This window comes from Chroicocephalus ridibundus, chromosome 8, assembly GCF_963924245.1.
Source record: "Chroicocephalus ridibundus chromosome 8, bChrRid1.1, whole genome shotgun sequence".
Classification (NCBI taxonomy): domain Eukaryota; kingdom Metazoa; phylum Chordata; class Aves; order Charadriiformes; family Laridae; genus Chroicocephalus; species Chroicocephalus ridibundus.
This window is the reverse complement of record NC_086291.1, coordinates 3,839,333-3,862,697: the sequence shown is the minus strand read 5'-3', so window position 1 is coordinate 3,862,697 and position 23,365 is coordinate 3,839,333. Positions and strand designations below refer to the sequence as shown.

At 43.7% G+C, this 23,365-nt stretch overlaps 1 protein-coding gene across 15 annotated transcripts in view; it reads left to right on the top strand.

Annotated features, from left to right (window-relative positions):
• NFIA (nuclear factor I A) overlaps nt 1-23,365 on the top strand; it is a 362,170-nt gene that overhangs the window by 238,881 nt on the left and 99,924 nt on the right. For all 15 annotated transcript variants that reach the window (XM_063344271.1, XM_063344275.1, XM_063344270.1 and 12 more), the window contains exon 3: nt 4,213-4,278. In XM_063344271.1, the coding sequence (XP_063200341.1) occupies nt 4,213-4,278 (66 nt within the window). The remainder of the gene's footprint in view (nt 1-4,212; nt 4,279-23,365) is intronic.

Below are 23,365 nucleotides of genomic sequence, written 5' to 3'. Positions count from 1 at the left end.
GCGTAACAACTCTTCGCCGTCTGTGTCACGGTCTGCAAAAAAGAACAACATTGTCAGCCTGTTGACATTGGTCCTGTCCACGGGCCAGACTTTCCTGGGAAGGTTTTATTCTTTCCAAACAATGGGAGCGCTCTCTTCCAGCGCCGCAAGCCCTGCTTCCACGTAGCCGTCCTGCAGCCTGGCTGGGGCTGCGCTCCTGCTGCAGCCGAAAAGGAAAATTGTGTATTGAAAAGTCCAGAGCTTCCATCCTGGAGCTGAAGGTCCCCGCCTGCTTTACGGGCTGAGATCAGGCAGACCCAGGTCTCAGGAGTAACCACCGTGGTCACGCTGGGGTAGCGTGAGCTTAAAAAACAGATCCAAAGAGGAACAGAGAACAGACGTAGTAGGAAATGCTACTTCGGAAACACTAGCCTGTTTTGTTGGTTTGGTTTTTTTTATCCCTTAATCATAGTTGATTCTTGGAAGTGGAGAGCAAAATACTTTCGACGTGCTTTTTGTCCCGTTTCCCCATGATTACGGTTGATACCAGATCCCCTTGGGCTTCTCTTGTCCGGAAACCTTGACTCCAGTGAACGTATTCACACTAACTCCGGCTAGTTCAGGGTTAAAAATTCCAACCACTAACTTTTCTTTAACTAAAAAAAACTCCAAATAAAACCCATTGTGCTATTCAAGGTTAAGCTTCCTTAAATATAAAACTAGATTCCTCGGTGATTTTTTTTTTTTTATTTTTAAATCAGCAATCTTAATAGTGGTTCCTCACTATAATATTTCCAACTCCATCTGAAATCATTTAAATCCTCCCCTTAATAACATGCACTTTATTGTAATATACAGATTCTTTGGCTTCCTACCAGCCTTAGCTTAAGGCACCAATGAAACTCGTTGCCGCAGGGGGCCACGGATTCAAGAGGGGCTCGCATCTACTGTATATTTTGTTTTGTGTGTTTTCCAATGGCTCTAATTATTGCAGGTGGTAGAATTTAACTGGCAGTGTTGTTGCTAAAGAAAATAGGCATAAAGTGTATACTGTTTTGCAGAGTGGCTATCAAATATATAGAAAAGAGAAAATCAAATGAATTGTTAAACTGCTCTATAGTAAGTGATTTTATTGATTTAATGCAAATGCTTATGAAAACGATCTTCCATTTATATCAATTATGTATGGGCAAAAATTAATTTATTCCTCCGGTCACCTGTTTGGCTAACTGACTCAGCAGGACAGACATTCCCCCTCCCGTTGCAGCCGAGCCCGCAAAACACTGAACGTTCAGAAAACTGGAATTTTAAAGTTTCCATGTGCAAAACAACAAAAAAGCCCCGACAGGAGTTACTGCCAACTGCTGAAAAAGCAGAGTGCGAGCGGTGGAGGCTGAGCAAGACTCTCTCTCGTCCTAGGCAAGACTGTAAAATACAACGGCTCTCATTTTGCCAATCCCTTAACCATGTGGCGGCACATTTATATGTACCGGATCATCTGCGGCATCTGAATAAAATCAGGGAAGCAAAATTCTGCATATAAACATTTTGGCTAAGTGCCTTAACTCAGTCTTCTTATCTGGGGTTTCCACAAGATGCCACCTTGCATAACAATGCTGAGCATACGCTTGCCCAGTACATGTTTTCGGTAGCCTCCCCTGATCTCTACCGCCGTACAGATTGGTTTTAATTCTACCTCGTCCTGCGTTTTATTGCCCCGTGCCTCTCCATGAAGAATAGTGCTTCAAGCCTTTGTTGTCTGTTTTAGAAATTAATATTTAATTTCAGCAGAAGGGGTGGGTTGCAGGAAAACAGAATTCGGAAAAATGTTACCGCGCTAGCCAGCGTAATAAAAGAAGAAAGTTAAGATTCAGTGTGCAAACAAATGTGCTACGGCCAGTAGAGTCTCGCTTGTGCCACTAGCTTTGGTGTTGGAAAAGCAGCACTCAATCCAAACAAAAGTACTTTGTTTCTCGAAATCCAGGAGCAGCTCGGGCTGCGTGCGCTGCCCACCGGCTGCAAGGGCTGTGCTGGCCAGCCAGGGTGCCAGCCTGGGGGCTGCCACCGAGCCCTCGTCCCGAGCCCTGCGTCCCTGGATTGTTTAAAATTTTGAAAGCAAAACACGCTTCGAGTCCCATATTTCTGCCGGGGCTTTTCCATATGTATAAATTTTTTTGTGGAATTCTGACCCTACTTTAAACATAAAGCCCAAACGCTGATTGAACCATGGCTTGCTGGAGGAAAAGAAAAACCTTAAAAAATAAGCAAAAGTCTAATGCCTGCCCTGTAAAATGAAATCCGTTGAATGTTGACTTTGAATATTAACTAAATATTTCACATTCCTACTATTTTACCTTTGTTTCTACCTTTGCGGTATCGGAAACATGAAACTTTGTGCCAAAATCTAGCGTCCGGAATATAACAGCCCTGTGCGTGTTACCCGGTAGTCTATCTGCTGTCACTGATTTGAGCTTCAGGTAAAGATAACTCAAAAGATTAATATTTAAAAGAAAATTGCAGAAGTGACAGTAATTTTTTCCACTAGCTTCATTGGAGAAATTATTAAAAATAATAAATGCAAAAGAGAGGAAATGGATTCTGGACACACTGGGAAACATACCACTTTTTAGGAGAATTTCACTGACTTTAAACAGAAGTAACGGGACTGAAGCTTTCTTTGCTAAATATTCTGAATGTTTATACTCTGAAATTTATCAAACTTTGTTTTGTGAGCACTTTTTTTCTACTTGTAGTTTTTAATTTATACGAGATTGTCCTCTAAGCTTCTGAATGATACCTAATGCATACAGTCAGCAGGTAAAAAAAAAAATTTGAATATTTAAAATAGGCATTTTCTTTATAGTGCTCTGCGGTAATTAAAATCTTCATTTGCTTAAAAGCAAGGAACCTTTTTAAAGCAATAAATTAGCATTGCTTGACCCAAGGTCAGTAGTAGTACTGCTTCTTCCAGCGCTATTAATACCTCAAAGAAAAAGAAGGGGTGGTGTTATCACTCTGTTGCAATAGAAGTAAGATTTTCAATTTAATCACAGTTAAGTGTCGTGACCTTTTGATCTTGCATTGACTTCTCACTGAAATGTGGTCAAATTTCAGACAGCTAATTCTAAACTCTGCAAAGTCAAGGTGAAGTCAGAAAATAGGTTTGCCACGATTGGGCGTGGTTTTGGTGCAGTAGCAAGTGGTTTCATTTCCCAAGTTTTGTTTCACGGCAAAAACTTTTTTAATGGGATCAATAAACTACAGAACAATTTCTGAGGGAGACAAAAAAAAAAAAAAAAAAAAAAAAAAAAAAGAAGAAACCTTTTTCTATTAGTTGCAAAAACAGTAATTTGAGGGAATTTTTAAAAAAATATTTTTCCACACAGGTAAAGGGACCTTTTTTCCCGACTCATAGTGATAGAAATAATTAAGAAGGAAAATACTATTTGACTAGGGCTTCTACTAAGAATAATTTTTGAACCACAGAAAGATCATCTTCACGTAAAGTAGAGTTAATAATGTGTAAAAAATGCAAAACACTCTTATTTACACATATCCTTTTATAGGTCATTTTATTGTTTTAGGCAAATAAATTGTGTTCGTTGGAGAGCGTTAGCTGGGAGTTTGTAGGACCCGTTATTTGCACAAGTTCTAAAGCGGTTCATCCAGTGTCTGGTCTCGTTCATACCACCGCAAAGCAGGGGCACCGCCATACATCTCGGTGATCTCACAGTCCTGTACCCACTGCGAAAGTATGACGAAAATCAGCTCTTCTATCAGTTTTGCAGATTTGGTTCCAGAAATGTGTCGACAACAATCCCCACGACTTTGTAGTGTTGCTTAGTTACCTTTCTATGCCTGCTTGAAAATATGTTTCGAGACTTTACTATGTGTTGGATTAAGGCTCTGGTTTGTATACAACATAGAGGCTGCATTATAAAAAACATGTAGGAGAGTAGTTTAAATATGCCTTCTCTAAAAAGAAGGATTCTCAAAGCTTAATTTATGCTAATGCACACACCAAGCACTCTGTGTAGTGCCGTAAACAAGATTCTTTTTTTTTTTTTTTCCTAGCGAAAATATTACCTCGGCACGGGACTTTTGCATTATCATGTCCTGGTGCAACACTCCTGTCCTTAGTTTGTACTCTCAGCCTTTTGAGGAAGTCTGGCGCCTCTGATCTATTTTCCACAGCAGACCCTGTAATTTTTGGCTGTATTTTATGTTTTTCAGATTCAAGTCAATCTGAAAGTCCCAGCCAGCCAAGTGAAGCTGATATTAAGGACCAGCCAGAAAATGGTAAGTTCTTACCTGCTGCTCCTGCTTTGGGATATTAAAACAGCCCATATTTATAAAGATTTTTTTTCCTATGTCTAACATAAAAAGATTATTCAGAATAATTGACATGGGATAGCTACAAATAGGTTGTGTACTCTCCTCATGGTTAAAATGCTACTGTTGCCCTAATCGAAGGTAGCACTTGTTTCTCCAGTCCTGGAGAGAGATATTTTTTTTTCCCTTTAAAAATAATTTTAATTAGGGAGATGCCATTAAAGAGCCTGCTGTATGCAACCCATATCCTTATTCCTCCGTAGCAAAGGCTGTCAATCCCTGGGCCGTGAGTCATGACCCCCTAGGGGTGCGTGTGCTTCATCGCTTTCATTTTTATCTATGTGCTTTTAACTTCATTTTGTTTATTGATGCTTTCACATGACACACTGAAGTACCTAACTTTCGGTATGTGGCCAGCCATCATTTTAGAGTGCAGGATCTCAGATAGTCCCCCGAAACAAAATGGTTGCTTTGAAAGATGTTTTCTGCAGACCCGTTCTCTACTGCAAAAATCTGCTAAAGAAAACTGGGCAGCGATGCTCCCAGACGTCGCAGTTTCAGGGCAGGGCCACACACCTATAAACACACCAGCTGCTCAGGCGGGTACCCGCTGCGGGGCTGATACAGGTGCTACCGGCCTTGTCTGTAATTTTTTATCGGCGTGCTTTAAAGGTTGTAGATACTATGGGTAAGCAAGGCAGGGAGGCCCAACTAGAGCTTGTTGCTCCTTCTCTGTATGTATCTCTTCGCAATACCATCGCGGCAGGTGGCAGCGGCTTGAGCTTATTTGGAAGTAGCAGCAGGACCGTGAATTTGGGGAACGCTAATATTCTTTGAACTGGGACAGTTTTAAAGTAGAAGCAAGAGCTTCTACTGAATCAATGGCTTGCATTGTAAAGCAGCCTGGAAAAAAAAAAAAAAAGATTCAATAATAGGGAATTTCTGTAGGGACTGGTATGTGAAAGGATAAGTATGTGTGTAAGGGAACAGCTTCTCTTCCTTTTTATGTTTAAGTAAGGTAGAGCTCAACAATTTTTGTTGGCCCATCGGCAACTGAGTTTTGTTTTACTACTTATATTTAGGACTCAGAAATAATGCCTCCCAAAGTGAAAGTGATTATCAATAATAGTTTTTCTTGACTTTTTTTATCCGTAACCAGATTTTTTTTTAAAAGACCTAAATGTAGATGGGGGATCCGCTGTACTGGGGTCTACTGTGCATACACGGAAAAGAATTTGTGCGAAGGGTTTGTGTCGTTACAACCTGCCACCGTTTTTGGTGCATTTAAATCCATCTCATGTAGAAATATTGTATTTATAATAATATAACCGTGATTGCCCTTTCACAGAGTAGCTACCTGGTTTTGCCTCAAATCTTTGCAGTGCATCCCTACAGCTGTCCGTGTGTTCAGTGTGTGTTTTGGGGACGTTATTAGCAACCGAATAAACTGCAAGTGGGAGTGAGGTTGAAGGGCTGCATTCACATCCGGACTGCCTTTGGATTGGGGTTTCAACGGCAGATAGAATTAAGGGAAGGAGAAGACGTTTAGGTACATAAAAAACTTAAAAATACAAGCCTGTATCACAGGACATAGAACGTAGGGCTCATTGGGCTCGTAAGATTTTGGCTTTTGGGGTTCCTGTATTTTCCTCCCACTGCAATATGAAAGGTTTCATATTTTGATAGATTTTGTGCTGCTCATCTCTAAACATACCATCTTAAAGCATTTCTGTTGTTTCTGAAAGACAGTGTCTAATTTCCCTTATCAATCCTGTTCACAGAAATTCTAATTTGTAGCCAAAGGATTGCGAGGTTAAGAGAAGAACTGACTAAACTGTGATTTTTGTTCTGCCAATTCTGCTATTTTTTTTGTAGGGAATATGTTGCCTATGTTTATTAAATCATATTTTAATTTAGAATGTATTAGGCACCAAGCATGTTATTATTTCATGTTTAGATAATATTCTTTCACAGCTATTAAACCACAGTTCTTCTTACCCTGCAGTTTCTTAGTCTTAAGGAAGCCCGTTACTCAACAACCACCCTGAAAAGCAGCAATGTCAGTGTTTAATAATGTAAAATCTCTAAGAGCCTAGTGAAATGAAATATCTCTGATTTGGAGCCTGAGTCTTCCTTGTAAAACAAGCTTTTAGTGAATTCTTGGAACTTTACTGGTGACCTGCAAAAGGTACTTTTTTTTTTAACAAACACGAGAAGGCTTTTTCTTTTTCTCACTTTTACTAAAGGGTATTTTTCCCCACCACAGCAGAAGCCTCCAAACTGATTAACGCACCTTTTGCGGTGCCTGTGTGGGAGATTTTCTTCACAACCGCATCTGAGGCAGTCTGTTGGCCCTGGAGGGGTTGCTCCCCCCGGGCAGACGCTGAGCTCATTCTCAGCGCACGCAGCCCCCCGCTCGCAGCGTACCCCGTGCGTAGATCAACACCGATCTGCAGCTCTTATCTACTGAACGTGAGGATGAAAGCAAAACTGCAGGCTTTAGAAAATGAAAAACTGCACGCACAGAAACGGACACAATAAATCATATTAACTGCGTTGTTCTACACTTGCTGTAGACCCACTTCCACAGGGCCTGATCCAAATCCCTCCGGAGTCAATGGGAGGCTCGTAATTGATTTTACTGAGAGTGGGAATGAGCCCACACAGAGAGGAAATTTTTTTTTTTTTAAATCAAAGAAAAATAGTATTGCGAATAATCTTATTCCCAGTGACGCTAACAGCAGAGTGACCAGATTGAGGGCAGATTTGGAATCGTTTTGCATGTGTTTCTGGAAGGCACAAAGAAGTGTATCGATTAAGTACTACCTTTTATATGCATGCATTCCTTCATTTTAAAAAAATAAATCTTTAAAGGCCTTGTGAGGGTTATACAGCCTCTCTACTTGCCTGTTAATATCCTTTCTGTTCCACTCCATAAATTCTAGAGCTATTTATTATACACGTATATTTTGCATACCTTGAGTAATGTAGGTTCAAAAGGGTCAACTATACAGCCCTGAAAAAGAAGGCCTCCTACTACAGATTTTAATTTATCATTCTAAATTGTATGTGTTATTTTGGAAAGCCTGTATGTCTAACCTCCGTTAAAGTGAAGTTCATGGGAAAAAAAGCTTTTCTTTTTTAGAGCCACTCCTATTTTCTAATGGGCTTCAGAGTTGTATTTTCTGGAGCAGAATCATCACAGAGAGAGAAAACGGTGACATCTTCTGCTCTCATTGGTGGCTTTGACACCAACTCCGTCCTTTTCTTCAGCCTTCATTAAGCCAGAATAGTTTTCAGGCAGTCGCTTACCCGATCACAGCTGCAAAAATTTACAGATTTTTTTTTTTTTTTTGCAAGAAAAAGAGATATCCAGCATGAGGGTCATGAAGAGCAAACATGCAGGCGAGACAGGGCTTGTTGGTGCATGCATGGTCCAAGGTCCAGATGTCTTGTCCTGGAAGCCAGGGTAAAGCTAACGTGTAACCGAATGGCGTGCGCGGCGCTGCTGTCCGTCAGGTCCGTTAGCATGGCAAAGAGCTTCTCGGGGAGAGGAAGAAAACCCAGAATTTGTCTGTTTGTTATGTAGGAGAGGAAATTTGCACGAGGGATGATGAAAGAGGCCGGCAGCTTCATTCGAAAGGCAGGGGCATGTTCCGATGTCCTGATATTTTGCTTAAATGAGATTTTTTTTTCTGACCAGCTGGGTGGAACACCCGTGTGGAAAATTCCCCACTTTTGTAGTTGCCTAATGGTATGTAAAAGCTTCATTTCAGTTGGCACTGCAAAGTGATTTTGCAATTCACCCAATCAAAAAAAAAAAAGGTTATTGATTTTAAAAGCTTGTTAAATGCACCGGTTTGGTGTTGTATTTTATAAACAAACTAGTTTTCAGTGAACTGAGGGTGACAAACTGGCTAGTCTGATGTAGTGAAGTAACTGCATGCCTGGGGATCAGGAACAACTGAATTCCCAGCTCAGCACTGCCGTGGACTCTCTCTAGGGCTTTTATTCTCTCTTTCAGTTGTGGAAAAGGCTATCTGATAGATTTTCTTTTTGAAAGTAGGATTATTTTAAACTTCTGTAGGAAAACTTTTCATTTTTTTTGTCTGCCAAGTGGGGCTATTTGTGATTCTAGCTTTCAGAGATTCATTGGGTATTAAAAGTCAAATCCTGCTCTGCTCCGGCAGGAGTTTTAACTCCGGGGAAAGGGAAGGAGGGTGTAGCACAAACTAGTTAATAATTGTGGTGCAGTGCTGTGTTACTGCTGTCAGTAAATGGATGTCAGACATCCACCCGGCAATGTTTGTGTTTGATGTGGCAATACTGGCGAATTAATAACTGCAGCGTAAAGGTCCGCACGAAGTGTGCTGTGTAAAGCAGAAGAACGCTGTGTCATTTTCTACAGGCAACTGATGTCTCTCGAGCATGTGGTATTGTGGTTCGATAACTCCAAGCTGGTAGCACACCACTGTAGATTAGCAAATTCTTTTTAAAGAAGTTGGTAAATTCTCCCATTTCAAGTGAGCAAGACAGCATTCATTATTACAGCTGATTACAAGTGTGTGCCAAATTCATTGCTCAAACAATTTCTGTAGAGGGAGAGGCATTTATCTAAAAAATAAAAATGTTTAATGCCCAAACCAAATGCTTTTTACTTTTAATGTATTCTTGCTGCTTTGAGCTGCAAGTACCTTAACAGCACTGCAGGAAATGAAAGGCACATTGTTCTTTGTAACATTAAAAAAAAAAAAAAAAGAAAAAAGAAAAACAATGATGTACCGTAACTCACAGAACTCGTTTTTCAACCCTGCGGTAATTACACTGGACTTGTAAATATCATCTGTGAATTCTTTGCTTAAGTAGGGCTGGACTTGGGTATTAAACCTTAAAAAAATGTTTAAGTATATGCTTACTTTTCCATGCCTAAAAACATAAAGGAAGAAATTCTGGTCCCCAGGCTGTGGGGGAAAGAGAAGGCAGTAGCGGGAACACGTGCAAAGAGAAGTTTCCTTTTCTTTTTCTCTCGGCAAGGCTGGTCATGGCAGGCGTAATACAGCTTTGGCTGCAAGGAAGGGGGGGATTATGTGCAACCCGGTAAAATGCAAAGGCAGCTTTAGAAAGACCTCTCTCCCTTTAACTAACCGGCTGCAGAGTCCAGCCCCTTTTTGTGTGCTTTCTTTTGCGTCCCAAAACCTGGCCTTCTTGTTTCATGCAGCGGGGTAGCTGCAGCCAGCGGAAGCGGTGCCTGCCTGGCCCCAGGGTTGGGCACTCGTCTCGGACGCAGAGTTCACCGTTCAAACTCTCCTCTCAAGCTGAGATGGACAGAAAATGGAACTGTTCTTTGTGGTTGTCCCCACAACTCAACTGCCTTGTAGCTGAGAGACCTCCAATTCCTTCAACAGCCAAATTTTTAACTGGTAGAAACCTACTGCCTTCCGAGGCCATCCCTTCTCCTCAGGCCATGCCTTAACCTCCCATCGCCGCTGCTTCAGGTGGAGTCCAGCTGCCTCGCAGCCTCTCTCAGCTCTGACGGGCCTTGGTGCCAACCAGCTTTACACTTACTCGTTGAAGAGGTGCTGCAAGTGCAGCAGGACTTGAGGTGTCTGGAGGGTCAGCTGTCCTTGGGTAGGTCCCTTAATTCCCACCTGAGGAGCACACGGGCATGAGCAGTTCCCTGAGCACACAACGCTGAAACTGGTACTGTTAGAAAGTACACGGTCTCAGATGACTAACATTCCTGAAACACCTCATTTGCAGCAGATGACCAAGCCTTGCAGAGAAAGTTTTCTATCAGTTACAGTTGCAAACAGGGTAGTGCAGTGATGGCAGCTTTTATTAGTGTTCTTGTTCATGGGATCATTTGCATCAGAGTCTTATAAATGCAAGAAGACTCTCCTCTCTTGTTTACAGAGCAACACTGAGGAGTTATCACAGCCTGAGGGACTAATCTAAAATTAACTTTGCTTCAGAAAAAGCTTGGAAAAAAAAAAAAGCCCTTAGCATTTTCAATAAGGAATCTCATAGCTGGCGCTGAAGTTAAAGCTCCTGGTGATGTCAGCTTGTTTGCACCTTTGTAACTTGCCAGGACCAAATTCTAAACGGATTTGCACCCTTACGGATCACGTTGTCTGCCGGGAACAGCAATGGGGAACTTTGTCCAGGCTTGAAAGGTTCTGGCTGAGCAGGGGAGCCCTGGTGGGGCTGGTCTCTTCTGCCTTCCTGGGGGCTGGGCAGGGTCGGCTGTTGACTCTAACAGGACCCATCCGCTGACGAAGGTCTGACGAGGTCCAACCTGTGTTTCATCACCCCCCGGGAGACAGTGCATGTAGGCGGTCCTGAGAGCCAGCATTTCCCAGGGAAGCAAAAGCAGATACGTCTGGTTATAAATTTAACTGGTGTGTGATTTAGTCTTGCATTTTTTTCATCTTATTTCGTTACGGATAAATTCCAACGAGAACTAGAAATGTAGTATTTTAATCATAATAGTCTAGAACTGAAACTTTGCAACATCCAGCTGTATTTCCCAGCCAGTTTCAAGACTGTCACGAAGAAGCGTCTGAATAATTAGGAAAGAAAACACCATTTTTTCCCTATATTGCCATGTTTTCATGGAGATTTGCGCTCAGAGTCGAGTGATTTTGTGGTCCAGATTGTGAGGCACAGTTACACCATTTCCAGAATTTAGCGGGTCCTCTGCTAGGCTGAGGATTTAGCCTGCTTATCAGTAGCTGGCACTCTCTTGAGGGGACCCTGCGATGGCAGCAGCGAAGGGTGTTGACTGTCAATCGCGGGAGATACGCGGTCGTCAATCAGGGTCAGTTCTGCAGCCTCTGCTGGGGCCGGGTGGAGAGCCTTTCTCATCAGTGACCTGCAGCGTTTGAGACTTGGGGATTGACAGAGGACTTCAGTTTTCACTGCTGCTAACCATTAACCTTCACGAGCAAAGCATTCCCACAAAAAATTCATCCGAGGCGAGTATGACAGGAAATATTCAAAGCATGAAATGAATGCTTATAGCATGACAAAGCAGTGCTTGAAAGACATGAAACGTTCATTACACTTGGAGTGGCTGAATGCTGCAAAGGAAAGGAGAAATAAAAATGTGGCTAGAGTATATATTTTTATTTCTCCGTGTGTGTGTACACGAAAAAGGCAATGAACCTTTCCAGTGGATAAGGTGCATAAATACAGCTGCAATTATTCTAAGTCATTTCAAAATATATTTTTATTCTGTTGCTCTGTTCCATTCCTTTCCGCGTATATTTATTCACAAGATAAGAGCAAGGGCCATCTAGAGGGCAGCTTAGAAATGGGCTGGCCAGGAGCCCCCTCCTAAGAAGCTCCCATGCCTCAGTGAGGTGAGTTCCCTCCGTTGCTCTGCAGGCCCAAGGCTTTTCTTTGCCCCACAGCAGTGCCAGGTTGCCACCCCCTCCTCTGCCACATCGCTGGGCGGGGGGCAAGTGGCTACCGCAGGGCTATGCCCCCGTGCCAGCCCATTCTACCCGTGTCCCACCTTTGCACGTGGAGAGGTTCCTTGGTGCTAACTTCAGCCAGTCCTCCCAGGGTCCTGGGAAGGGCGGCTGGAGCTGTGAGCAATCTCCCAATTTTCACTACAACCAGAGTTTTTTTCTTGTGTTTTCTTGAGAGACTTGCTGCTTAATTAACAGCTGAGAGTTGTGTTGCGTCAGAGTAATTGCTACCGCCTGAGAGGACCACAGGCTGAAGGATGCTTTTGAGTACCACGCTTGCCCACCAAGAAGCTGGGCACTTAGGGAAAGGACTTTATTTGTGGTATGGGCATCGTTTTAATTTTCTGTCCAGTAGAGAGGGGAGTTTATTAGTGGGAAGAGAATGTGATGCCAAGGCCTAACTTGCAAAACAAAACCCCAAACCTATCTTTCTTTCGATGTAAGAATTTCCTAATGCCTGTAATGTAAGACAAAGGGAAAATTTTACTTGCAGGAAAATTGCCTTCCACAATAACCAAGGAAAAAAAACACAAAACGCCCACACCAGAGCAGCATGATCCAAAATGTGAACTTTTTACGCCTCCCCAACCTTCTAGGTTAGGCTTCCAACCAAGTGATCTTTTATTATCAACATGATATACCCTTGACATAATTTGGCGCAGTAAAGCTTCTTCTGCTGAACTCGTGATTTCTTTTACTAGATCTGATGAAAGTTCTGTGAACCACGGTAAAATGTGATAATTAGTAGTTTAATTCTTTTAGGGTGTGCGTATTAATTGAAAAGGCTTGAACTATAAATACAGGGCCCGTGGATAAAAGCACACTCTGAAATCAGTCGCTTATCCGAAGTATTCATTACTTCACATCTATTTAGGTAGTGTCTCTTTGCAGCAGTGCCAGTCAAACTGTTGAAGTGAGCGGGAGCCCTGCGCACTCAGAGATCGCAACAGCGAAATCCAGCCTGGCTCGCCGCCGCTCTCAGGCGATCGGAAGCACTCCCCGGCCAAAACTTTGCCCTTTGTGGTCGAACCACTGGAAGCTAAAAATGTGTGGCAGGAGCTGTGCTCTGCAGAGGAGCCGGTGAAGCGCTGGCTCTCTGGCTGTGCAAGCTGCAGGGGGCAGGAGGGGCTGAAGGCAGCGTTGGCCACAGCATCCCCTTCTCCTTCTCAAGGTGGAGGTGGTGGTGGTGGTGGTTGGGTGGCTGGTGACAGGCTGCCCGTCTCCAGCAGCTGAGGGGGAACATCTTTCTGCTGCTCAACAAGTCCACCCAGAGCATCAGAGGTCCCACAGGATTCAAGTCCCAGCCAGCCTGGACCTTCATAACAAACCATATTTTTCCTCCTACTTACACACTTATGCTTCACCGTATCTTGGACTGTCAGCACCTAAACCTCTGCTGCTTCAGCTAGAGCGTGGTTCATTCGGCTGTGAATGTCAGTGTAGCACGGGGCCACCGCCAAGAGCTGCGATAAGGGATCGTGCTTTCTCACTCGTGCTTCTGTGTTCTTTTGTTCTGACTTCCTGACCAAGGCAGGAGGTATTCTGTTGACTCTAGGCCTTTCCAAATATACATCTATACTATGAAAATGCATGTCGTTATTTCACACCTTCCTCTGGTTTCTGTGTGTGGTGTAGCGCCTGGATGAATCATACCTGGTTTTACAGGTACAAGGTGATTTTCATTCAAATGGATTCCAACCTTCATACTCATATTTGGTTTGCACACTCAGAAAAAATATCTATATCTGCGTATACTGCAGATTCATGGGTTAATCAGGTGCTTTCCAAGGAGCCTTAATTTTGTAAATCCGAAGTTGTGTACACGAGCAAAGAGGTGCACATGAGGAGCAATGTACAGCTCCTGAAAGCTGTATGCTGGACTGTTGCTGTTGTCAAGGGAGGACACTTTGGTGAGACCAGCCTCCCGGAAAAAGCCTCATCACTTCTAGAGCTAATCGGATACTTTTTTTAATTGCAGATACTACTTTCTAATTGCAAAAGTTGCTAGATAGGAAATGGTAAGAAAGTTCAGGGTGACTCTCACAGGGCTGCGAGAATAAAATCCCCTCCGAAGCCTGGCCGTAGTGTGACTGAAATGGAAAAATACCAGATCCGTTTCTTGGAAAGTGAGAAGGAGACTTTTATTTGCAAGGGTTCACAAATATTTTCCCAGGAGCGACGTAGCGAGCATGGCAAAAGGGGGCAGGAGGAAGGTGAGGCGAGCAAGCCGCACTTGTAAACATACTCCTTTAAATCTGCTATTGTTATCTTGCACACAAAGGGCGCCGCAAGTTGTTTACAGCAGTTCATGTTATTCGTTTCTGCTCCTTTTTTCTTCCGTCAGTGCCGTATCTTCAGTTATACAACTTTTTTTCTGGGTTGTGATAGTGTCCGGATAGATTTTGGCGGTGGGGTGGTAGAAAGGTGCCAGTTGATTAAATGTGCTGCTTACTACGTGCATTTCATGTCTGCTGTCTTAACATTTTTTTGTTAACCACTGTTGCAACTGAAGAAAATGCTGAAGTTTGACAGTTGGGAGTTACTGCCGAGTATGTGCTGTAAACTATATCATCCCTCTGCCTTCTCCCTTTCTCCCCCTCCTGCTGAAACCAAATGATTTATAAAATGCCTTCACATTCTTGAGTGAGTTCACACTATCACCTCCAGGCACTGCGCTGAGGAGTCTTAGGAGTGCATGGGAAACACAGATCCGATAGCTGGTATTTTTCTCTGAAAGAAAAAAAGAAAAAAAAAAAAGGCAAAAAAAGGGCTGATGAAATTTAAAGGAGAAAAGTTTCCTGCTGTGCCCCAGAGTAAATCTGTAGCCAGTGAAGCACTTCCTAGTAAACAAGAGACGTACGTGGTTATAGTGGGTTTTTATTATTACACACTGCCATTGTTTCCCATTTTCATAAGATTCAATTAATGTAATCATTTTAGAGTGTCTCTAATCGTTACCTCTCACCCTCCCTCACTCGTACTTGAAGCAAGGGGATGTGCTGCAATCCACACTCTGGGATGAGGAGCCGGCACCTCGCTCCTGTCACTGGCAAAAGGAGGCACAGGGAAAAGATAGGGCTGCTGCCGGGGACACGAATGTTTTTCCTCTCTCTCTCTCTCCGGCCTTTGCAGAACGCATGGCCGGCACCCCAGCGCCTGGCTGCGGTGTGCCCTCCCATGGGCTCACTGCCATGTCACCCTCCGGCAGTCACCCCCCTGCCCCAGTCTGCTGGTGACAGAGGGACAAGCGGTGCTTTGGTGGTGCAGTGCCGGGGTACGGGCCAGCGGCTTCCTACTAGCCTTTAGCCAGGCGCAAGGATGCCAACAGCATCTTTCAGACTGCGGTGGGCCAAAGACTTTGCTGGCATTTCTTCTCGTTTCTTACATAGCTTGTAACACTCGCTCACGGAGAATCTAGACCTCTGTCCCTGTTTATTTTTCTACTTCTGTTCCTTACTCTTACAGTCGTATCTGTAACAGAAGGCTCTTTGACAGCTGCATCCCCATCTGAAAACCTGCTGGTGTTTGAGGGTTGTCCCCACCTGACCAGCTTTGCAGTACAGACCACCTGCAATTTTCCCACATGTTATACCTCAAAGTCCTTAAAAATCAGGGAATTCGCTTTCAGGAAATTTCCAATAGCAGAATGCAGAGAGCTAGCCGTGTCCCCCACACCGTACAGAGGGGAGCCAATTTTATCGTACAGCAGAGCGTGCCATAGCTTGAGCTGCGGGAAGAAGGGAAGAGGTGAGAAGCAGGAGAGGATGGACCGCGGCTTGATGGACTGACGTAGCTGCGGTTTTGAGGCAGGAGGGGAACCCCATGGATTTTTGTGAGGGAAAGCTTAGAGCAGCGGGATGGTAGTGGCCCACAGCTCAATTTGAAGCTGGTAGCTGCCCACAGCTCAATTTAAAGCAATATTAAAAGGGTCTGGAGAGGATATGACAACCTGAGCAAAAGGCTGAGGAATGCGGCAGCCCAGTATTAGTGAATCCAGGTTTCTGTCTGTCACGGCCATGAAGGATGCATTTGCGATAGGACAGGGAGCCGTCCACTGTTAGAAGGCGAGAGAAGTAAAGATCATCCCGTGTACAATATAAATGTAAGTTGTTATTACTACTATTGCTATGTCAGCCGTAAACTGTTCCCACGAGAACAGAGATGCAACATCATTGAAAAAGAATGTCTTACTGTGAAATGGGCAGCAGAAACACTGTGGCATTATCTGCCGGGTAATGAATTTACCTTGGTGACAGACCATTATTCCCTCCTGCAAATGAACCAGAGGAAGGACAGGAACACAAGGATAACTCAGCACATGCCTGTACTTTACGATCTTCTGAATTAAAAAAAAAAAAAAAAAAAAAGTAAAAAAAAAAAAGTAGCCAAATATAAATATAAGGATAGAGAAGCATGGCATCTAAAGAGAGATTGCTTGTGGCAAGATATGGGGAGGAAGGCAAATTTTCTTTCAGTTGTATGCTAACATGGTATATGGACATTTTAGGCTTGGATTTCATCCCATCTAACATTAGGCATTAAAATGAGGCACCAGCTATGAACCTAAAATCCTCAGTCTCCCTCTACAATCAGCGGAGATACTGGGTCTTCTGGGAATTCATCTCTCTCTCTGTTGAACCTCAGGGAGGTGTAAAACTGAAATGTTGCAGGTTAATGCTGTAATTGCTCTGGATCTGAGGTTCTGCTGCTAGGGGAAGTCACTCATCCTTCTCCTGCTCATCCTGAAAAGGCAGAGCAGACAAAGAATGAGTTTGCTGCAAGAGAAAGGTGGCTCTAGCAGAGCACCGTGACTTGGTTAAATTATTTCGTCGGGGTAGAAGGGTGGACAGTCCCCACGTGTACTTTCTTCCCTTTCTGTTTTTTCTTGACTTCTACAAAATGGGAGTTTCTTAGATAAATTATCATTTTAGAGAAGCGTTTATGTGCTCTATGGAAGAATGTGTCTAGGGATGGGCATACTGGCAGCAAGAACTTCCTCCTCAACTCCTCCAGTGAAGTTTTGTTCTAAACTGCCCAAATGAAGCCAGTATTCAAAAGTAAAAATGTTCTGTTCCGTTTCTTGTTTTCATTCTTTTATGCGCCTGGGGACTAAACTGCTATGAAAAAGAGCCCATTCTCACAGGATCTCTTGCCTAATTTTGCAGACAAGAGAGGTTCAGCTATTCCAATTACGATGAGATAAGAATCTGAAATGTTGGGATCACATCCATCCTGAGTTGAACTCTGAGTCTTCCAAAATCCATCCATCATTATTTTTTTCCTTTATTTCTGTATTTCAGTAATGCAAACAAAGAAGGAGTAGGGAAGAAATAGATGTTTATGCATTACAAACCATAATAGACAGGTTTCCTTTTTACCTGAGTTGCTTTCATTTAATGTAAAGGTCCCTGTGAGTGGAATTCCTTTTCCATTATCATTCTTTCTGCCTGCTCAACTGCTGCTCATCAGCAAAGGTCTGCCTTTCATGTAAAGTTGGACATGGTACAAAGTCTCATTATTTGCATGCATTATTATTATTTGTTTGTTAGAACAGTCCTGATGGCTGTCACGGGGCAGGTGACCTAGGCTGCTAAGCATAGTCCAGACTTGAAGTCCTAGCCCCTGTGGTGTCTTCAGATTGTCCCAAACATGTGCAGATAGGGCATTTGACATAGGGACTCTACCCCACTGCCACATTTTCTGCATCCCTGTGTATCACCCTGTGCCGCACAAGACTGACTGCTGGGGAGGAGTAAGAAGGTCTAGAGAGGCAAGCCCTCTACCATGGGAAGAGGGCTGCAGAGGCTCAGCTGAACAGCCCAGCATCTAGCAACAGATTCATCTTAGGTCCTCACCTCTATACCAGGACTGTGTCTGAGTTGCTGGAGGCAGCCTCCTGGGGCGAGACATCCCACCATTGTCATCTCAGGTCCTTGAGGCACCTCCCCTGGAACCACCATGTCTGGCACCCATGGGATGAGCACGAGAAATTAGATAAGGACTAAGAAGGTCCCTCTCTGCCCCTTCTGTTTACCTTGTTAATCTTGAATCCCTCACAATATACTCACAATTAGTGAACTCAGAGGCCCTCTTTGGGCTACAGTCTGAGCAGATTACACAGAGAAAATAAATTTGGTCTGTGTTCCAGCCTGACCTTGGCCTGAACCTGAGAAAGTGAATGCCCCTATCACACCAACATGTGTCTGTAGAAGTACAGTAAACACAAACGGGGGTCACTGGCCCTCTCTGTTGTACAGTCCCAGGCCAGGAGTCTAGGGTTTTGGGCTGTCCGCCCAAGTACTTGTTAATAAATGTCCATTCTTAGTCTGTAAAGGAATGTAGACAGGGCATCCTGCCCTACAAAACACAAACTTAGAATAAAACAGAGAGAGAGTCTCAGTCATCATGCAGAGCTCTGCTGCGGGTCTCCACATCCAGCAGTCTCTTCCCACTGGACTTATGCTGCTAGTTTGGGACTTGGCTGGGGGAATTATCCACTAATACACTGTGGGTTCTCCACCACTGTCTGTAAGCGTAGCTGCCTGCCTAACCCCAAGTGCATCAGCCCTTGGGAAGACAGTTGATAAGTCTGTGGGGCTTCCTCCTCAATACTTGGAGGAGGCAGAGACCTGGCAGAGCCTGGGCTATGAGACAGGAGAGCCTGGATCACCCAGTCAGGGGTTGTGTTGCTTCTAGGGGTGTGCAGTACTTTGTCCGTGCATCTTCACACTCCCAGTGGAGTCAGAGGCAGATGAGGGGTGACATGTTCCTTGTGGAGACTCATCAGTGCCTTTGCTAGTCAGTCATTCCACCCTTTTGTTCTTTTCTGGAGACGTCCTATGTAACTCAGGTGAAATTGGTGCAGAACTTGGTGTCCACCCAGGGATTCTATGCTTGGTGGAGTCACTTTGTTCTCTGCTAGCAGGCAATAAGGACAACCCCTTCAGTTCCCAGCCCTCAGTATGCAGTGCCTCTATGGAGACGGTGACGCTGCACTGGGTGTCAGTCTGCTGTCTGGGCAGGAGTTGTAAGCCCAGACTTGTTGGGCACATGGTGTTTGCCTACAGTGGCCTAATCTGCATCCATAAGCATCAAGTTTTGTGCTCTAGGTCTTGTGCAAGCTTGACATGTCCCTGGACGAACATTCCTGTGCTTCCAGACCCATCCCTTTCTGTCTTCTCTGCCCTCAGTATATCAAAGCTTTATTCCAGAGACTTACCTTGGTACCCTTCTGTCCAAGGTGAGACAGCCCAGGCGCTGCTGGAGAAAAGCTCATGAATTTCCCCTCACTTCTATGCAGGGATCTCTCAGGTTGGCCCCAGATGAACTTCATGAGCGCAGTAATGTGGGCAGTCAAGGACAGACTGTATGAGTGTTGTCATGCCGTGACTAGTAGAAAGTCTCTTCCCTCTGCAGCCACAAGTACAACTAAAGTGTAAACCTAGTGGAAGTCAGCCTACTTGGGACTGAAAGTTGTCAAAATTAGAGTACTGTTCTGTACAAAGAATAGAGCAACAGCCTTCTGGGGAGAAAACTCCAAGCAATACAATGGAAAGGACAATCGGTAAATAGAGTACCATGATTTGCATGGGATTTATTGTGAATTACAGTTTGCTCACCAGTGGTGTCAGCAGAGAAGGTGTGAGAAGCAACTCTGGAGGGAGAGGAAAGCCTGTGGGGAAAGGCGGAGCTGGCTGATCCTTGTGACTTCCATGCCCAGCATCCTTATTTTTGCCTCGCATTTATACTATCTAATCTTCAGCAGATATTTCTACAGCTTCCATTATCATGGTGTCCAGCCACAGTCTTTTAGAAGTGCCTTGGTGTGAAGAGAGAGGAGTGCCAGGAAGGGAGGATGAAAGGAAACAGCTGATGAAGTCGCCGGGGTTTGTGTCCATATCGCCCAGCAAAGCAGGGCAGGAAAGTTGTCTGCCCTCGCCTGACCCTGGCCCCACCGGCTCCTCCTGGATGCTGGGCTTTTCTAGAGAATTCTGCCACATGCTCTGAATACGTGGATTATTCCTATAACTATAAACTAATGTGTAAATTAAAACAAAACAAAACCAAACAAAACCAACCCCAACACCTCTTTTTATAGCCCCCTAATTCTGTGTCCACAGGGCTTCAGAGTCCCTCGGTTCAGCTCCCAGCGTGTCTGCAGAGTAACCTTGGAGGGTACACTTACTACCACCAGCCGAGGGAGGGTTTTATAGACCCTGAAATAATTACAGCATCACTGAGTCTAGTTGTATAATTTCTTGGCAATATACTAATTAAAACTAGATATTTACATACAACGCTTATTTAAACTTAAGACTTATGTAAAAGAACCTGCAGACTTACAATAACTATATATCATGTCTTTATTGAGGACGGTGTTTTTCATGCAGATTGAATTCTCGAGTGCTGTTATTAACATAAATGAGCCCACGGCTTTATGGTCGGGACTGAATACTACCAGGGCATCTGAATCATCCTGGTATTTCATTTCACCATCTAAAATTATGTTTAAAATACTACATTTTTAAAACTCGTTGTATTGTGGCAATTAGACATCGCTCTCTGTTTGCGAGCAACAGAGAGTCCAGCAGAGCTGAGCGTTTAATGTGATGAATAGTGTTAGGAGCTCAAAGAAAAGTCAGATGCGTGTCGACACTTATCAAAGCTGTTCTGCCGCTCAGAATGACTGTTCGTGATACTTGTTTCATGATAAACTTCCTCAGAACATGATGTTACTGGAAAAAAAATGATCCACTCTGAGAAATACGCAGGTGACACAGTTGAGTCAGCAGCTTGCAACAGTGACACAGGCTTACGTTTATAAAAATCCCCACTGAACTTTTTGTCTTCTGCGTGTGTATATTACAGCTTTAAAATCTGTCGCCACAAAAGTGTCCCGTTTCTTGTGTTCGGCTCGGTAGCTGTTTAAACTAACAAAAATCCTCCCACCGCCCCGATGAAGAGGTAGATTCCTGGGCTTAAAAGTCTTAATAGTCACAAAACTTTCCTCTTTCATAAGTAATTCGCCGTAGAAATGTTAGTATCTCTAGTGACCACCGATACCTCTGGGGAAACAATCAACATGGAAAAATAATAGACCACTGTGGAATCCAGAAAATCCTGCCTCCTGTACGAGGGGGTTTAATTATTGAAGTTGCAAGCATTTCCCCGTGCACAAGCATCTCGGCATTCATAGGTGGAAAGTACCTCATGCTGTGTTTGAAATATCAACTGGATTTAAAAGAAGGCTTTGTGCTTCACCATGGACCTTTCTTAGCCTCCTGCAGATGGTCCCTATTGCTGAAAAGAGACATGACTTGTGAGACGGGGAGACCTCCGTGCCGTTTTTTCGTGCTGCCCTAATCCTGCTTTACACCCATAAAGGACTTCAGTCCTTAAGCCTTTACCCTCTTTCTCCTAAATATTAAAATTATTTTCCTGACTGTCATACCGTATTAAAGCAGAATGAAAATGGGTTTAACAATTGCTGGCATGGGGCTTCTGTACAGCATGTGTGTCACAAATCATGTCACTTTTCAGCAATAGGGCTGCTGCCAGCGGGAGGCTCAGAAATGCTCATGTTAATCAAAAATTTTAATTTCAAATCAAATTGACAGTTTACACATGGTGAGAAATGCTTCTCACCATGTGATATTTCAGTATGCTACACTGGGCAAAATGGGTGCACTTTCCTGTTAAGAATTTTGACTGCAGTATCTGCAAATTTATGGGTTTCAGTGTATTGGGTATGGTGAGTAGTTGATCTAAGGGAGCCCCTTGGAGAATAGGAGACAGAAGGGTTTTCATGCAGCCTGGCACTGGTGAGCCGCTGTTGGCACATGCTGCTGGAGAAATGACAGGTATTCAATAAACATCACTATGGTTAAGAGGAAGATTTAAAGGAGGGAGGGGCTGCAGTGCTATAAACAGGATTTGAAACAAATGTGCTTATTTCAGTCCGTGATTAGTCTGAATACCTAAGTATTCCACACCAGTTTTTAAATATCCTTACACTGATGTTCTTCACACAGCACCAACAATAATATTTATGGCATTAATACTGTAGCTAAATTCTAATTTGAAGTAGAGTAAACCCAAGTAAACTCTACATGTACCAAGGCGCTCTCCGTCGGTGCGAAGACTAGAACGTGGCTACGTTGTCGCGCTTACGGCATGCAGCCCCAGCGCCGGCTCCTACAAGCCCTTACTTTTGCCAGCAGCGTCTTCAAAGTCCATGGACAAAATTCAGGAGGCAAAATTGCAGGTGATACTTGATGAGGAGTAAGAGGAGCAAGGCCAGTTGATGGAGCGTGTGCGATCGGCTCCAGACAAACGAGTCGTAGAAACTGATGTCTTCAGGCTGTACCAGATAGATGATGCTGACATCAAAAAATGGCCAGCTGAAAAGAAATTATGCTTACATTATTGTTTTCAGGAGGTTTTTCAGCTCTCTGGGGGGCCCTTAGGTTAATGTGATGCGTATCTTGTGCCACTGGAGCCTTCATTTCACCAAGGCCTTGCAGGGGTAAAGGAACGGGGATGGCAGTACCGACCTCTCGTATCTATCTCCCCCTCCAGTGCCCCTATTTGTCATTCTCCTGCAAGGGTGAGAGGGTGGGTGGGTGCCCGTTGCTGGCAGCCCGGGGAGCACCCTGCAGCAGCACATGCCGTCAGCATCCCCGGGAAGCTCTGGGAAACCAGGTGGTTTCTCTCGTTTGGACGTTGAGTCATGCTTCTAACTGTGAAGCCGAACCGGCAACATCACCACAGACCTTGGAGATCATAGCTGTCATTGCTCTTGTAACCAGGGTTGATATGAAAATATGAAGATAAATAACTCCTTCATATTATTATTTTCAGGGAGGCAGGCTTTTCTTTTTATTACTCTTTTTATTGTTGGACGCCATAAATATTCCAGAATGATTATCCCAGGGTAGATTTCATCTCGTTTACTTCGAAAGGCTTTTGAGGAGCGCATTATTTTTATAAGCTGCCAAATGAGTATGACCATTTATAATGATTTTTCTTCTTTCCTTTAATATTTGCTTTTTGGATTGAGGACCTGAAACAGAAATATGCTAATTTAAGACATCTGTTGTTTTTCAAGCTATAGATATTAATTCAAGCTATCGATATTAATGCAGTTAGCTTATTTATCGAATTTGGTATATAGTAGAGAGGGAGGTTCTTAATTTTTATCTCTATATCAAAAAACTGTATTTAACTGATTTCTCACCCACATGAGTACCGAAAAGTACCCTACAATGTTAGGAGTCATCAGAAATGAAAAACCACACCAGACATCATAGATCTTGGAATGGTTTCCATTGCATGAGGTCTTTAACATAACTTGAAGGGCTTTCAGTGTTTCCAGAAGACCTTTGTCTTCAAGAGAAAGGAACTGTCCTTGTGCCCTCCACTTGGACAAAACCTGACATGATTGATTCCAATCTATGATCGGTTCATTAACGGTAATAAGTTGCCATTAATTCCGCTATCTCTGCACTTAAATACCAAATGAGCTGGGAGCTGAAGCTACTGTGGACACATGCAGGATCAAACTGTTGGTGACACAACCAGCC